The sequence below is a fragment of the Oncorhynchus mykiss genome, chromosome 17 (assembly GCF_057628025.1).
Source record: "Oncorhynchus mykiss isolate SJ-2025 chromosome 17, ASM5762802v1, whole genome shotgun sequence".
Lineage (NCBI taxonomy): Eukaryota > Metazoa > Chordata > Actinopteri > Salmoniformes > Salmonidae > Oncorhynchus > Oncorhynchus mykiss.
This window is the reverse complement of record NC_143038.1, coordinates 24,646,184-24,663,555: the sequence shown is the minus strand read 5'-3', so window position 1 is coordinate 24,663,555 and position 17,372 is coordinate 24,646,184. Positions and strand designations below refer to the sequence as shown.

Genomic DNA, 17,372 nt, shown 5'->3' with positions numbered 1-17,372 from the left:
TGTGTCCTACTTGTTGTTGATTCTTCACAAAAAATACAGTTTTATATCTTTATGTTTGAAGCCTGAAATGTGGCAAAAGGTCGCAAAGTTCAAGGGGGCCGAATACTTTCGCAAGGCACTGTAAGTGTGGATGCCTTAGCATGCATGTAGATAATATCCCCATAATCTATAACAGACATAAAAGTAGCTTGCACAATTTGTCTTATATTTGTAGAGGACAAACATGTCCTGTTTCTATAGAGGAAGCCCAGCTTGATTTTTAGCTGTTTAAAAAGTTTGTCAATATGCATTTTAAAAGACAGTTTATCATCCAACCATATCCCTAAGTATTTATATGCAGAGACCTGATTAATTCGAGAGCCATCTAAGCACGTAAGTGCAAGTGTATTTTCAAACAACTTTTTGAACCTATTAAAAATCATAAAATGTGTTTTCTTTGCATTTTAAACAACTTTCAGCTGTATAAAAGACTCTTGTAATATCTTAACATCTGTCTACAATTGTGATAATGCTTGGTCAGCCGTTGAAGCAATAGAGTACATGATAGTGTTATCAGCATATACAGTGCCTTGCGAAAGTATTTGGCCCCCTGGAACTTTGCGACCTTTTGCCACATTTCAGGCTTCAAACATAAAGATATAAAACTGTATTTTTTTGTGAAGAATCAACAACAAGTGGGACACAATCATGAAGTGGAACGACATTTATTGGATATTTCAAACTTTTTTAACAAATCAAAAACTGAAAAATTGGGCGTGCAAAATTATTCAGCCCCTTTACTTTCAGTGCAGCAAACTCTCTCCAGAAGTTCAGTGAGGATCTCTGAATGATCCAATGTTGACCTAAATGACTAATGATGATAAATACAATCCACCTGTGTGTAATCAAGTCTCCTTATGAATGCACCTGCACTGTGATAGTCTCAGAGCTCCGTTAAAAGCGCAGAGAGCATCATGAAGGACAAGGAACACACCAGGCAGGTCCGAGATACTGTTGTGAAGAAGTTTAAAGCCGGATTTGGATACAAAAAGATTTCCCAAGCTTTAAACATCCCAAGGAGCACTGTGCAAGCGATAATATTGAAATGGAAGGAGTATCAGACCACTGCAAATCTACCAAGACCTGGCCGTCCCTCTAAATTTTCAGCTCATACAAGGAGAAGACTGATCAGAGATGCAGCCAAGAGGCCCATGATCACTCTGGATGAACTGCAGAGATCTACAGCTGAGGTGGGAGACTCTGTCCATAGGACAACAATCAGTCCTATATTGCACAAATCTGGCCTTTATGGAAGAGTGGCAAGAAGAAAGCCATTTCTTAAAGATATCCATAAAAAGTGTTGTTTAAAGTTTGCCACAAGCCACCTGGGAGACACACCAAACATGTGGAAAAAGGTGCTCTGGTCAGATGAAACCAAAATTGAACTTTTTGGCAACAATGCAAAACGTTATGTTTGGCGTAAAAGCAACACAGCTGAACACACCATCCCCACTGTCAAACATGGTGGTGGCAGCATCATGGTTTCGGGCTGCTTTTCTTCAGCAGGGACAGGGAAGATGGTTAAAATGGATGAGAAGATGGATGGAGCCAAATACAGGACCATTCTGGAAGAAAACCTGATGGAGTCTGCAAAAGACCTGAGACTGGGACAGAGATTTGTCTTCCAACAAGACAATGACCCAAAACATAAAGCAAAATCTACAATGGAATGGTTCAAAAATAAACATATCCAGGTGTTAGAATGGCCAAGTCAAAGTCCAGACCTGAATCCAATCGAGAATCCGTGGAAAGAACTGAAAACTGCTGTTCACAAATGCTCTCCATCCAACCTCACTGAGCTCGAGCTGTTTTGCAAGGAGGAATGTGAAAAAATTTCAGTCTCTCGATGTGCAAAACTGATAGAGACATACCCCAAGCGACTTACAGCTGTAATCGCAGCAAAAGGTGGCGCTACAAAGTATTAACTTAAGGGGGCTGAATAATTTCGCACGCCCAATCTTTCCGTTTTTGATTTGTTCAAAAAGTTGAAATATCCAATAAATGTCGTTCCACTTCATGATTGTGTCCCACTTGTTGTTGATTCTTCACAAAAAAATACAGTTTTATATCTTTATGTTTGAAGCCTGAAATGTGGCAAAAGGTCGCAAAGTTCAAGGGGGCCAAATACTTTCGCAAGGCACTGTAAGTAAATTTTACACTTTCTTATCTCATCACCGATATTGTTTATGTAGAGAGTGAACAGTAAAGGACCAAGTATAGAACCTTGTGGGACCCCTTTAACCAACTCCAATGGCTCTGACTGGATGCCGTTGACTCTAACAGCCTGACTTCTATCCTTTAGATAGTCATGAAACCAACGACAGGCATCAGATCCCAGTCCTATTAACGACAGCTTACGCAAAAGTATTGCATGGTCTACAGTGTCAAAAGCTTTAGACAAATCTACAAGGCGTCACAGTACTTTCTATTATCTAGGGCATTAGTGATATCATTTACAACACGTACAGTGGCCGTAATGGTACTGTGTTTAGGTCTGAAGCCAGATTGATTGCTAGAAAGAGTATTGTTAACAGTTAAAAATGTAACATGCTGGTAGAAATGAGGTAAAACGGATTTAAGTTTCCCTGCATCAAAGTCCCCAGCCACTAGGAGCGTCGCCTCTGGATGAACATTTTCCTGTTTGCTTATGGCCCTATACAGCTTGTCTTAGTGCCAGTATCGGGTTGTGGTGGGAAATAGACAGCCACGAAAAATATAGATGAAAACTCTCTTGGTAAATAGTGTGGTCAACAGCTTATCATGAGATACTCTACCTCAAGCGAGCAAAATCTTGAGACTTCCTTAATATTTGATTTTGTGCACCAGCTGTTGTTTACAAATAGACACAGATTGCCACCCCTTGACTTACCGGATGCAGCTGTTCTATCTTGCCGATGGACCCTAAAACCCTGCCAGCTCTATGTTATCCATGTCGTCGTTCAGCCACGACTCTGTGAAACATAGCATATTAATGTACCGTTGGTAGGATGTCCTTGATCGGAGCTCATCCATTTTGTTATCCAATGATTGCACGTTGGCTAATAGGACTGATGGTAGAGAGGGTTTACTCACTCGTCTACAAATTCTCAGAAGGCAGCCCGACCTACCTTTTTCTACATCTTTTCTTCACGCAAATGACGGGGATTTGGTCCCATACCTGAGAAAGCAGTATATCCTTTGCGTCGGATTCATTAAAGAAAAAGTATTTGTCTAGTTCGAGGTGAGTAATCGCAGTTCCGATGTCCAGAATAGATTTTCGGTCATAAGAGACGGTAGCAACAACATTATTTACAAAATAAGTTTAAAAAATAAGTAACAAAAATGAGAAAAAAAGAACAAAATAACACAGTTGGTTAGGAGCATGTAAAACGGCAGCCAGCCCCTACAGCGCCATTCCATTATGGGTGCACTCTGTATTATTCAAAGCTCCATGAAGAGACACCATATATACATTCTACAGACCGCACTGAGTATTCCCTACAATAATTTTACCGTGGCACCCATAATAGTTTTTGCTCTATAAGCCAGTATGTATTCCATATACAGTTATTCGCACTGTGGCCATTTATTTGACCTTGGAACATGTATTAAAACCCACATTTTATGCAAATGTCACTTAAATAGAAAAAAATATGAATCAATGTTAATGTTTAGACAATTATTTTTCGTATATCATGAATAATACAGGTAATTGACAAGTTCCTACAATTAAGTGGAGGGCTTTTATTTCGAATGTTTCAAAATTATGTGACCCGGAAGTACTTTATTGTTGCTGAAGACACACTGATGTTGGTTAGCGTGTAAGGAAGACACATTTTACGCATCTAACTAGATTGTTTAAGATCTTGGTTTTACGTCCTACGTTATTTGTTAGTTAGACGATTTGCGGACGAGTACAGTACAGGAGAGTATAGATAGCTACACAACCAACAGTTTGCCCTGCTATCAACATTAAATTCACTAATTGGTAAGTCGACACATAGGCTAGCTGCTGGCTAACCACTTCTAAGGAATTAACTAGCTAGCCAGACATATATTATACAATTATATTCATTATTCAAGGTAAGTATGTAGCTAACTAGCCGGCTGGCTCAGTTTAGAATGGATAATAAGTTGTTTGGGCTTGTAAAAGTTGGCTAGCTAGCAAGCTAACGTTAGCTAGCTAACCTTTCTTGTGTCTGTCTTGTTACAGCAAATCAAATATGCCACATAAGCGTCGTTCCCAGTCTTGGACAGAGTTGAAAAAAGCAGGCAACGAATGCTTTAAAACTGGACAATATGGGGAGGCTGCCTGTCTTTACAGCCAGGCGATCAAAGATGTGGAGAAGTCAGGTAGGCAGCTAACTAGTCAGCTAACCAGTCAGAATAATCGGCTCAATGTTCTAGATTAGAATCTAGTGTTTTCTCTGATCTAGCTACGTGTTTTTAATTTTTTTTTTATTATGCATAAATGAAGACACGTTTTCTGAAACCAGCACAAGCTTTCCATGTTCTGATAGATTGTTACCACTGTAAATTAATTTACAGGAAAGAATTCAGAGGATCTTAGTATCCTGTATTCTAACCGTGCAGCCAGTTATCTGAAGGATGGAAATTGTGCGGAGTGTGTGAAGGACTGCACAGTGTAAGTAGCCTACATTGTAGACATGATGTTTTATGGTAGGCCACGCAGACCTAGATCTTCTGCTCTATAGGTAGTTCTAGCCCAATATTGGACTAAAGGTGCACAATGTTACTCCTTAGTCCAAGGACCTTACATGTTTTATTTAAAGGGTGAATTGGCTCCTGGAAGCCTAAACAGCCAAATACTCCATCAAAACGTGAATCGATTCTCTACTGCGGTACGGTTCTAGAAATGTAAATCCCTCAACTCAAAATAATTTCACAAATGCAAAATACAGTACACTTTTAACCGGTTTTAACAGTTGCAGCTGACAGTATTTTTCAGTGACAACACATTTGTGGTGTCTGTCTTCTGTTTACACACAGGTGTTCAGAGATGCAGATAGCTAATTATCACAGGTAGTCCACTCTGTTTTCCATCTGTTTTCTTTAACAAGAGCTGTGACATGGAAATATGGCTGTGGGAAGCCTAACCCTATAAAAGAGTGTATCAATTTAACCTTTTGTTTTTTGAAAATGATTTCTCGCCAATATGAAAGATAAGGTACTTATTCTTCCAAAACCGTACTGCAAGCAATGCGTGTTAATGTTAAGACCGAGCGTCGTGGCTCTTAACAAAACTCCCCCCTACAGAAGACGCCTTCGTCCAATGATTTTTATGTGTAATGGAATTGAGAGTCATGATCAAGGGCTACAGGTGGTTCATACTGCTGAAGTAACACTATTAACTAAAACATATCAACAGCATCTTTTCCCAATACTTTAGTAGCTCATTACTTTGTTTGCTGTTGAATAGGTTCTGTATTTTTTGTACTTACTACTGCAGCAACGCTCGTACCTAAAACACTTTTTATATTCTAGCTCTCTTGACTTGGTTCCGTTTGGCATCAAGCCTCTCCTTCGCCGGGGTGCAGCGTATGAAGCCCTTGAGAGATACAGATTAGCCTACGTGGACTACAAGACGGCCTTACAGATAGACTGTCGCATACCTGCAGCCCAAGATGGTACCAACAGGTATAACATGTTGCACTTATTTTTGTTCACTAAAAGCCTTCAAGTCCTTTAACTTCTGAAAACTTCTCAATGTCATGCATAGGGGACATAATGAAGATGGTGGAATTGTGTACAACTGGATAACCCCTTTTCCTTCCAGAATGACAAAGTGTCTGACAGAGGTGGATGGACACTCCTGGCGAGAGAAGCTCCCGCCCATTCCCATTGTTCCAATGGCCGTCAAAGAAAACTTTTCTCAGGCAACATGCCAAACGACACAACACAATGGCACCAGAGAAAAATATAAATCCGGTTTGTCTTTCATATGATTGTCTGGTTTTGCTGTCCAAATATTAATAGAAACAGAAAACTGTTAATCTTCTTTTCACAACCTGTAACAGATGACAAGTGTACAGAAATAGTAGTCCCAGAAATAAGATATCAATTTTTTTCCCCCAGTCCCAGGAGAGGATGTCATTAAAAAAGCCCTATACCTGAAAGAGGAAGGCAATGCACTGGTGAAAAAAGCAGAGTACAAGAAAGCCATAGAGAAATACACTCAGAGCCTCAAACACAATCCCTCAGAAATCACAACCTACACAAATAGGTGAGGCTTATGTCTGTTTGGTGTGTAGACAAATTACCATAGAAACCTTGTACGGGAGTTGTATTCCCATCTCTGCATTGTCATATAATTCTGTGAAATTGCCCAGCTCCTGTCAGACTTGGAATGTACATAATTCCTATGTTGGGACTAATTTGTACCTTTGTACTGAATAGGGCACTCTGCTACCTCTCTGTAAAGATGTACAAGGAGGCAGTGCGAGATTGTGGAGAGGCCCTGCAGCTCGACCCCGCTAATATCAAGGCACTGTACAGACAAGCTCAAGCACACAAGGAGCTGAAAGTGAGAGGCTTTCCGATGAACAAGAAATGCAGTGTATACATTGTATGTACCTGTTTTATCATTTTGTTTGATTTGTGTTAATTTTGCCCTTCAGGACTACAAAGCTTGCGTGGAAGATCTAAACAGCTTGCTGAAGGTTGAGCCAAAGAACACAGCGGCACATAATTTACTGCTGAAAGTGCAAAATAAAAAGTGAGCTTGTGATTCGGATGCCTGTGGATGTGAAGGACCCTATGCTGACCTGGTGTACATGCCTGAAGTGCCTGTGTTCACTCACAGAAGCAGTTTTTCCTATCTATTTCCTGGCCTCTTAACTTAAAGTATAATTTGTTATTTTTTTTTACAACCAAATCTCTATTTTTGATGTGGAATTGATTGCTCTTTGGGGAAAGTGTTTCTCTAAAAGAAGTGAAATCAGAAAAAAGGTGTCTGGACCCTTCTGTAACATGAAATTTACATGACAATTTTTTAAAGATTTGGTTGTAAAAAATTATCTGTTAAACCCACTCAAGTTGGAGTATTGCTGTGACTACTAAAGAGGAAGCACAGTGAATGCATTGCATATTTCGCCTTCATGTACATCATGCAGGACTGCATGAAACTGGAAATATAGCATTCAACAATTGTTGAATAACAAGGACTATGCATCTGTACTGTATTTCCACTAGTATAATAACCGATTGTTTGATAAAAATGTTTCATTTATGTTAGTCATATCGTGATCAATAAAATGACTGTTGTAATTAAAGGGATAATTCACCCAAATAACAAAATTACATATTGGTTTGGTATTTTATTAGGATCCCCATTAACTGTTGCAAAAGCAGCAGCTACTCTTCCTGGAGTCCACACAAAACATGACATAATACTGCTGAAAGTGCAAAATAGACAAGGACAGAACTCTACATTTAAAAAAAAGGCACACGTAGCCTACATATCAATGAATACACACTATCTAGGTCAAGTAGGGGTGAGGTGTTGCTTTATTTGTTTTTTTTTAAACCAGGTTTGCTGTTTATTTGTGCAGTATGAGATGGAAGGATGTTCCATGCAATAAGGGCTCTATATAATACTGTATGCTTTCTTGAATTTGTTCTGGATTTGGGGACTGAAAAGGGCCCTGCTGGCATGTCTGGTGGGGTAAGTGTGTCAGAGCTGTGTATAAATTGACAATTTGGGATTTCTAACACAAACATGTTTCTTATAAAAAGAAGTGAGGCAGTCAGTCTCTCCTCAAGCTGAATGTTTTGCCCTTCATTGTAAATCAGAGGGCTGATATAAATACAAGAGAGACTGGCATGCATAGTATTTATATTTGCCCTCTGATTTACAATGAAGAGCAAAACGTGCCACTCTGTTCTGGGCCAGCTGCAGCTGAACTAGGTCTTTCCTTGCAGCACTGGACCACACGACTGGACAACAATCAAGATTAGACAAAACTAGAGCCTGCAGATCTTGGTTTTTGGAGTGTGGTGTCAAAAAAGCAGAGCATCTCTTTATCACGGACAGACCGCTCCCCATCTTTACAACCATTGAAGCTATATGTTTTGACCATGACAGTTTACAATCTAAAGTAACGCCAAGTAATTTAGTCTCCTCAACTTGTTCAACAGCCACACCATTCATTACCAGATTCAGCTGAGGTCTAGAACTTGAATGATTTGTACCAAATACAATGATCTTAGTTTTAGAGATGTTCAGGACCAGTTTATTACTGGCCACCCATTCCAAAACAGACTGCAACTCTTTGTTAAGGGTTTCAGTGACTTCATTAGCTGTGGTTGCTGATGTATATATGGTTGAGTCATTAGTATACATGGGGACACATGCTTTGTTTAATGCCAGTGGCAGGCCATTGGTAAAAATTAGAAAAGAGTAGAGGACCTAGAGAGCTTGACATTGGAGAAGCTTCCATTAAATAAAACCCTTTGAGTGCTATTAGATAGATAGCTCTGAATCCACAATATGGCAAGGGTTGAAAAGCCATAACACAAGTTTTTTCAACAACAGGTTATGGCCAATATCAAAGGATACACTGAAATCTAACAGTAGCGCTCCAACAATCTAATTATCATCAATTTCTTTCAACCAATCATCAGTCATTTGTGTCAGTGCAGTACATGTTGAGTGCCCTTCTCTATAAGCATGCTGAAAGTCTGTTGTTAATTTGTTTACTGAGAAATATCCTTGTATTTGGTCAGACAATTTTTTTCCCCAACAGTTTGCTAAGAGCTAGCAGCAAGCTTATAGGTCAGCTGTTTGAGCCAATTAAGGCCACTTTACTACTCTTGGGTAGCGGAATTACTTTAGCTTCCCTCCAGGCCTGAGGACAGACACTTTCCTCTAGGCTCAGATTAAAAATATGAGATAGGAGTGGCTATAGAGTCAACTACCATCCTCACTCTTTCTGCCCATAACTTCACTTAAAATACTCAAGTTTTTTTCCCATCCTTCTTTATATCATTGACCTTGGCTTCCTAATACAGCTTCTTCTTCTATTTGTTGAGTTTAGTCACATCATTTCTCAATTTGCAGTAAGTCAGCCAGTCAGATGTGCAGCCAGACATATTAGCCACACCTTTTGCCCCGTCTCTTTCAACCATACAGTTTTTCAATTCCTTATCAATCCTTAATTAACTGTTCTAATAGTCAGTTTCATAACAGGTGCATGTTTATAAATAATTCGAAGAAGCAATTTTATAAATTCATCAAGTGCGGCGTCTGGATGCTCATTAATCAGACAAACAAATATTTTTTAAATCATCCACATAAGAGTCACAGCAAAATCTTTTGTATGATCTTTATACACTATTTTAGGCCCAGCTGTTGGAACTTTGGCTTTCCTGGATATAGCCACTATATTGTGGATCACTGCATCCAATGGGTACGGATACAGCTTTAGAACCAAGTTCTACAGTACTTATCATACCAGTCTATGGACAAGGTATGATAACAATCCATGCGTTGCTTTTGTTTACCTGGCCACTGTTTCTAATGCTAACTTTTTAGCATTTGTGGCACAAATCCACTGCAAGTCAATGGTACCTACTGTGCATTCGGAAAGTATTCAGACCCTTTGACTTTTTCCACATTTTGTTACATTACAACCTATTGTTTCTTTTCCTCAATCTACACACAATACCCCACAATAAAACATTTACAGAATGATCACATTTACATAGGTATTCAGACCCTTTATTCAGTACTTAGTTGAAGCACCTTTGGCAGCAATTACAGCCTTGACTCTTCTTGGGTATGACAGTACAAGCTTGGCACACCTGTATTTGGGGAGTTTCTTCCATTCTTCTCTGCAGATCCTCTCAAACTGTTGTCAGGTTGAATGGGGAGCATCACTGCACAGCTATTTTCAGGTCTCTCCAGAGATGTTCGATCAGTTTCATGTGTGGGCTCTGGCTAGGCCACTCAAGGACATTCAGAGAATTGTCCTGAAGCCATTCCTGCGTTGTCTTGGCTGTGTGCTTAGGGTCGTTGTCCTGTTGGAAGGTGAACCTTTGCACCAGCCTGAGGTCCTGAGAGCTCTGGAGCAGGTTTTCATCAAGGATCTCTCTGTGCTTAGCTCTGTTTATCTTTCCCTCGATCCTCTTTCTTTCCCTCGACGTTACGCTTGGCTTTGAGGCCAAAGAGTTCAATATTGGTTTCATCAGACCAGAGAATCGTGTTTCTCATGGTCTGAGAGTCTTTAGTTAGTTGCCTTTTGGCAAACTCCAAGTGGGCTGTCATGTGCCTTTTATTGAGTAGCTTCCGTCTGATTGGTGTAGTACAGCATAGATCGTTGTCCTTCTGAAAGGTTCTCCCATCTCCACAGAGGAACTCTGGAGCTCTGTCAGAGTGACCATCGGGTTCTTGGTCACCTCTCTGACCAAGGTCCTTCTCCCCCGATTGCTCAGTTTAGCCGGGCGGCCAGCTCCAGGAAGAGTCTTGGTGGACAATTCCTTTGACCTCATTGCTTGGTTTTTGCTCTGACATGCACTGTCAACTGTAGGACCTTATACATAGACAGGTGTGTGCCTTTCCAAATCATGTCCAATCAATTGAATATACCACAGGTGGACTCCAATCAAGTTGTAGAAACATGTCAAGGATATTCAAAGGGTCTGAATACTTATGTAAATAAGGTATGTTTTTTATTTGAAAAAAATGCTAAAACCACTTTTTTTGCTTTGTCCTTATGGGTTATTGTTTGTAGATTGTGAATTGTTAGTTATTTAATACATTTTTCAATTTTTAGAATAAGGCTGTAACGTAAGAAAAAGTCAAGGGGTCTTAATACTTTCTCCATGCACTGTAAATTAGCATTTTTGCCAAATCATCTTTAAGTATGTTAATTGAGTTACACAGTAAATGTTTTGATATTTTGGGATGATTTGTATGTGAAGCGTGAATATGCTAATATAGGCACTTATTTCTATTATGTTATCTATAGTACCTATATAAGTAAACAATCCTTTTAAGGTCATAGTTATCTTAAAATTGCATGGATATCTACAACAGACTATGTCCCTTTCATTGAGTCTAGGAAAGGAAGGCTAGACCAGAGGCAGATGGTTACCGAATTATACTGAATAAAAATACTGTATGCAGTCTACTCAATCACTTTTTATAGCTACTGTTTACAGGCCTCCTGGGCTATATACAGCATTCCACACTGACTTCCCTGAATTCCTATCGGACCTTGTAGTCATTGCAGATAATATTAAAATTTATGGTGACTTTAATATTCACATGGAAAAGTCCACAGATCCACTCCAAAAGGCTTTCGGAGCCATTATTGACTCAGCGGGTTTTGTCCAACATGTCTCTGGACCTACTCACTGCCACAGTCATACTCTTGACCCAGTTTTGTCCCATGGAATAAATGCTGTCGATTTTAATGTTTTTCCTTATAATCCTGGACTATCGGACTATCATTTTATTACGTTTGCAATCGCAACAAATAATCTGCTCAGAGCCCAACCAAGGATCATCAAAAGTCGTGCAATAAATTCTCGGACAACCCAAAGATTCCCTTCCAGACTCCCTCCGCCTACACAAGGACATCAGAGTACAAAAATCAGTTAACCACCTAACTGAGGAACTCAATTTGACCTTGCGCAATACCCTAGATGCAGTCGCACCCCTAAAAACCAAAAACATTTGTCATAAGAAACTAGCTCCCTGGTATACAGAAAATACCCGAGCTCTGATGCAAGCTTCCAAAAAATTGGAACGGATATGACGCCACACCAAATTGGAAGTCTTCCAACGAGCTTGGAAAGACAGTACCGTGCAGTATCAAAGAGCCCTCACTACTTCTCGATCATCCTATTTTTCCAACATAACAGTGATAAATTCATGTACATTTTTGAGGAATAGATCATGATCATTAGAAAGCAAATTACGGACTCCTCTTTAAATCTGCGTATTTCTCCGAAGCTAAGTTGTCCTGAGTCTGCACACCTCTGCCAGGACCTAGGATCAAGGGAGACACTCAAGTGTTTTAGTACTATATCTCTTGACACAATTATGAAAATAATCATGGCCTCTAAACCTTCAAGCTACTGGACCCTATTCCAACTAAACTATTGAAAGAGCTGCTTCCTGTGCTTGGCCCTCCTATGTTGCACATAATAAACGTCTCTCTATCCACCGGATGTGTACCAAACTCACTAAAAGTGGCAGTAATAAAGCCTCTCTTGAAAAAACCTTGACCCAGAAAATATAAAAAACTATCGGCCTATATCGAATCTCCCATTCCTCAAAAAAAAAATGAAAAAGCTGTTACACAGCAACTCGCTGCCTTCCTGAAGACAAACAATGTATACGAAACGCTCCAGTCTAGTTTTAGACCCCATCATAGCACTGAGACTGCACTTGTGAAGGTGGTAAATTACCTTTTAATGGCATCAGACCGAGGCTTTGCATCTGTCCTCGTGCTCCTAGACCTTTCTGCTGCTTATGATACCATCGATCACCACATTCTTTTGGAAAGGTTGGAAACCCAAGTTGGTCTACACGGACAAGTTCTGGCCTGGTTTAGATCTTATCTGTCGGAAAGATATCAGTTTGTGTCTGTGGATGGTTTGTCCTCTGACAAATCAACTGTAAATCTCGGTATTCCTCAAGGTTCCGTTTTAGGACCACTATTGTTTTCACTATATATTTTACCTCTTGGTGATGTCATTCGGAAACATAATGTTAACTTTCACTGCTATGCAGATGACACACAGCTGTACATTTCGATGAAACATGGTGAAGCCCCAAAATTGCCCTCGTTGGAAGCCTGTGTTTCAGACATAAGGATGTGGATGGCTGCAAATGTTCTACTTTTAAACTCAGACAAAACAGAGATGCTTGTTCTAGGTCCCAAGAAACAAAGAGATCTTCTGTTGAATCTGACAATTAATCTTGATGGTTGTACAGTCGTCTTAAATAAAACTGTGAATGACCTCAGCATTACTCTGGACCCTGATTTATCTTTTGACGAACATATCAAGACTGTTTCAAGGACAGCTTTTTTCCATCTACGTAACATTGCAAAAATCTGAAACTTTCTGTCCAAAAATGATGCAGAAAAATGTATTAATTATTTTGTCACTTCTAGGTTAGACTACTGCAATGCTCTACTTTCCGGCTACCTGGATAAAGCACTAAATAAACTTCAGTTAGTGCTAAACACGGCTGCTAGAATCTTAACTAGAACCCAAAATTTGATCATATTACTCCAGTGCTAGTTTCTCTACACTGGCTTATTGTTAAGGCAAGGGCTGATTTCAAGATTTTACTGCTAACCATACAAAGCATTACATGGGCTTGCTTCTACCTATCTTTCCCGATTTGGTCCTGCCGTACATACCTACACGTACGCTACGGTCACAAGACGCAGGCCTCCTAACTGTCCCTAGAATTTCTAAGCAAACAGCTGGAGGCAGGGCTTTCTCTTATAGAGCTCCACTTTTATGGAATGGTCTGCCTACCCATGTGAGAGACGCAGACTCGGTCTCAACTTTTACAGTGCCTTGCGAAAGTATTCGGCCCCCTTGAACTTTGCGACCTTTTGCCACATTTCAGGCTTCAAACATAAAGATATAAAACTGTATTTTTTTGTGAAGAATCAACAACAAGTGGGACACAATCATGAAGTGGAACGACATTTATTGGATATTTCAAACTTTTTTAACAAATCAAAAACTGAAAAATTGGGCGTGCAAAATTATTCAGCCCCCTTAAGTTAATACTTTGTAGCGCCACCTTTTGCTGCGATTACAGCTGTAAGTCGCTTGGGGTATGTCTCTATCAGTTTTGCACATCGAGAGACTGAATTTTTTTCCCATTCATCCTTGCAAAACAGCTCGAGCTCAGTGAGGTTGGATGGAGAGCATTTGTGAACAGCAGTTTTCAGTTCTTTCCACAGATTCTCGATTGGATTCAGGTCTGGACTTTGACTTGGCCATTCTAACACCTGGATATGTTTATTTTTGAACCATTCCATTGTAGATTTTGCTTTATGTTTTGGATCATTGTCTTGTTGGAAGTCAAATCTCTGTACCAGTCTCAGGTCTTTTGCAGACTCCATCAGGTTTTCTTCCAGAATGGTCCTGTATTTGGCTCCATCCATCTTCCCATCAATTTGAACCATCTTCCCTGTCCCTGCTGAAGAAAAGCAGGCCCAAACCATGATGCTGCCACCACCATGTTTGACAGTGGGGATGGCGTGTTCAGCTGTGTTGCTTTTACGCCAAACATAACGTTTTGCATTGTTGCCAAAAAGTTCAATTTTGGTTTAATCTGACCAGAGCACCTTCTTCCACATGTTTGGTGTGTCTCCCAGGTGGCTTGTGGCAAACTTTAAACAACACTTTTTATGGATATCTTTAAGAAATGGCTTTCTTCTTGCCACTCTTCCATAAAGGCCAGATTTGTGCAATATACGACTGATTGTTATCCTATGGACAGAGTCTCCCACCTCAGCTGTAGATCTCTGCAGTTCATCCAGAGTGATCATGGGCCTCTTGGCTGCATCTCTGATCAGTCTTCTCCTTGTATGAGCTGAAAGTTTAGAGGGACGGCCAGGTCTTGGTAGATTTGCAGTGGTCTGATACTCCTTCCATTTCAATATTATCGCTTGCACAGTGCTCCTTGGGATGTTTAAAGCTTGGGAAATCTTTTTGTATCCAAATCCGGCTTTAAACTTCTTCACAACAGTATCTCGGACCTGCCTGGTGTGTTCCTTGTTCTTCATGATGCTCTCTGCGCTTTTGACGGACCTCTGAGACTATCACAGTGCAGGTGCATTTATACGGAGACTTGATTACACACAGGTGGATTGTATTTATCATCATTAGTCATTTAGGTCAACATTAGATCATTCAGAGATCCTCACTGAACTTCTGGAGAAGTTCTTCACAAAAAAATACAGTTTTATATCTTTATGTTTGAAGCCTGAAATGTGGCAAAAGGTCGCAAAGTTCAAGGGGGCCGAATACTTTCGCAAGGCACTGTACATTTTTATTGAAGACTCATCTCTTCAGTGGGTCATACGATTGAGTGTAGTCTGGCCAAGGAGTGTGAAGGTGAACGGAAAGGCACTGGAGCAACGAACCGCCCTTGCTGTCTCTGCCTGGCCGGTTCCCCTCTTTCCACTGGGATTCTCTGCCTCTAACCCTATTACAGGGGCTGTGTCACTGGCTTACTGGTGCTCTTCCATGCCGTCCCTAGGAGGGGTGCGTCACTTGAGTGGGTTGAGTCACTGACGTGATCTTCCTGTCTGGGTTGGCACCCCCCGTTGGGTTGTGCCGTGGTGGAGATCTTTGTGGGCTATACTTGGCCTTGTCTCAGGAAGATAAGTTGGTGGTTGAAGATATCCCTCTAGTGGTGTGGGGGCTGTGCTTTGGCAAAGTGGGTGGGGTTATATCCTGCCTGTTTGGGGTTATATCCTACCTGTTTGTCTCCCGACCCCTCCTGTCTCAGCATCCAGTATTTATGCAGCAGTCGTTTATGTGTGGGGGGGCTAGGGTCAGTCTGTTATATCTCCTGTCTTATCCGGTGTCCTGTGTGAATTTAAGTTTGCTCTCTCTAATTCTTTCTTTCTCTCTCTCTGAGGACCTGAGCCCTAGGACCATGCCTCAGGACTACCTGGCCTGATGACTCCTTACTGTCCCCAGTCCACCTGGCCGTGCTGCTGCTCCAGTTTCAACTGTTCTGCCTGCGGCTATGGAACCCTGACCTGTCCCAGACCTGCTGTCTTCAACTCTCTAGAGACAGCAGGAACGGTAGTGATACTCTGAATGATCGGCTATGAAAAGCCAACTGATATTTACTCCTGAGGTGCTGACCTGTTGCACCTATGACAACCACTGTGATTATGAACATTTGAACATCTTGGCCATATTCTGTTATAATTTCCACCCAGCACAGCCAGAAGAGGACTGGCCACCCCTCATAGCCTGCTTCTCTAGGTTTCTTTCTAGGTTCTGGCCACCGTGCTTCTACACCTGCATTGCTTGCTGTTTGGGGTTTTAGGCTGGGTTTCTGTACAGCACTTTGAGATATCAGCTGATGTAAGAAGGGCTTTATAAATACATTTGATTTGATTTGTGAGGCCGGTTGGACATACTGCCAAATTCTCAAAATTGAAGTTGGAGGCAGCTTATGGTAGAGAAGTTAACATTAAATGATCTTGCAACAGCTGTAGTGGACATTCCTGCTGTCAGAATGCCAATTGCACACTGCCTCAAAACTTGAAACACCTGTGGTATTGTGTTGTGTGACAAAACTGCACATTTTAGTGGCTTTTTATTGTCCCCAGCACAAGATGCACCTGTGTAATGATACTGTTTAATCAGCTTCTTGATATGCCACACCTGTCAGGTGGATGGATTATCTTGACAAAGGAGAAATGCTCACTGATGTAAACAAATTTGTGCACAAAATTTGAAAGAAATTAGCTTTTCATGCATATGGAAAATTTCTGGGATATTTTATTTCAGTATAGTTGCATTTATGAGCATATTGAAACATACCTATATCACCTGACATGTTGACAATTCTATCAGTAATGCATAATCTTTAGATGTAGTTATATGGCAGATTTCGATTTGGGAAACAAATGGGGGACAAATCAGAGACACTCATCCTCCCTGATAAAGACGGAATTAGATGATACCAGTTTTGAAACCAGTTGTTTTTTTAGTTTTTTTGTTGTTGTGAATTTCACCCCTTTTTCTCCCCAATTTCGTGGTATCCAATTGTTTTTAGTAGCTACTATCTTGTCTCATCGCTACAACTCCCGTACCGGCTTGGGAGAAACGAAGGTTGAAAGTCATGCGTCCTCCGATACACAACCCCAAGCCGCACTGCTTCTTAACACAGCGTGCATCCAACCCGGAAGCCAGCCGCACCAATGTGTCGGAGGAAACACCGCACGCACTGCGCCCAGCCTGCCACAGGAGTCGCTGGTGGCGATGAGACAAGGATATCCCTACCGGCCAAACCCTCCCTAACCCGGACGACGCTAGGCCAATTGTGCGTCGCCCCACGGACCTCCCGGTCGCGGCCGGTTACGGCAGAGCCTGGGCGCGAACCCAGAGTCTCTGGTGGCACAGCTGGCGCTGCAATACAGCACCCTTAACCACTGCGCCACCTGGGAGGCTTGAGCATATTTTTTAGTAAATGTATTTTCGGATTATCAATTATACCTTTCAGCAATGTCATCTCAGTATATTTAAGCAATAAGGCATGAGGGGTGTGGTATATGGCCAATATACCACGGCTAAGGGCTGTTCTTACACACTTCGCAAAGCGTAAAATACCT

General features: G+C 41.0%; 1 protein-coding gene across 1 annotated transcript; it reads left to right on the top strand.

Annotated features, from left to right (window-relative positions):
- Nucleotides 1-3,788: 3,788 nt before the first annotated feature.
- Nucleotides 3,789-7,335, top strand: LOC110493852 (mitochondrial import receptor subunit TOM34). The gene is made up of 8 exons (XM_021568370.3): nucleotides 3,789-4,006; nucleotides 4,232-4,371; nucleotides 4,567-4,663; nucleotides 5,524-5,676; nucleotides 5,816-5,967; nucleotides 6,115-6,262; nucleotides 6,436-6,562; nucleotides 6,657-7,335. Exons 2-8 carry the CDS (start codon nucleotides 4,242-4,244, stop codon nucleotides 6,756-6,758), a joined length of 909 nt encoding a protein of 302 aa, XP_021424045.1. The 5' UTR covers nucleotides 3,789-4,006; nucleotides 4,232-4,241; the 3' UTR covers nucleotides 6,759-7,335.
- The last annotated feature ends 10,037 nt before the right edge of the window (nucleotides 7,336-17,372 follow it).

Coding starts and splice junctions, on each gene's coding strand:
- LOC110493852 (XM_021568370.3), top strand. CDS start 4,242: ATGCCACATAAGCGTCGTTCCCAGTCTTGGACAGAGTTGAAAAAAGCA. Junction 5,968..6,114: donor CAGAGAAAAATATAAATCCG/GTTTGTCTTTCA, acceptor TTTTTCCCCCAG/TCCCAGGAGAGGATGTCATT. Junction 6,263..6,435: donor ATCACAACCTACACAAATAG/GTGAGGCTTATG, acceptor TGTACTGAATAG/GGCACTCTGCTACCTCTCTG.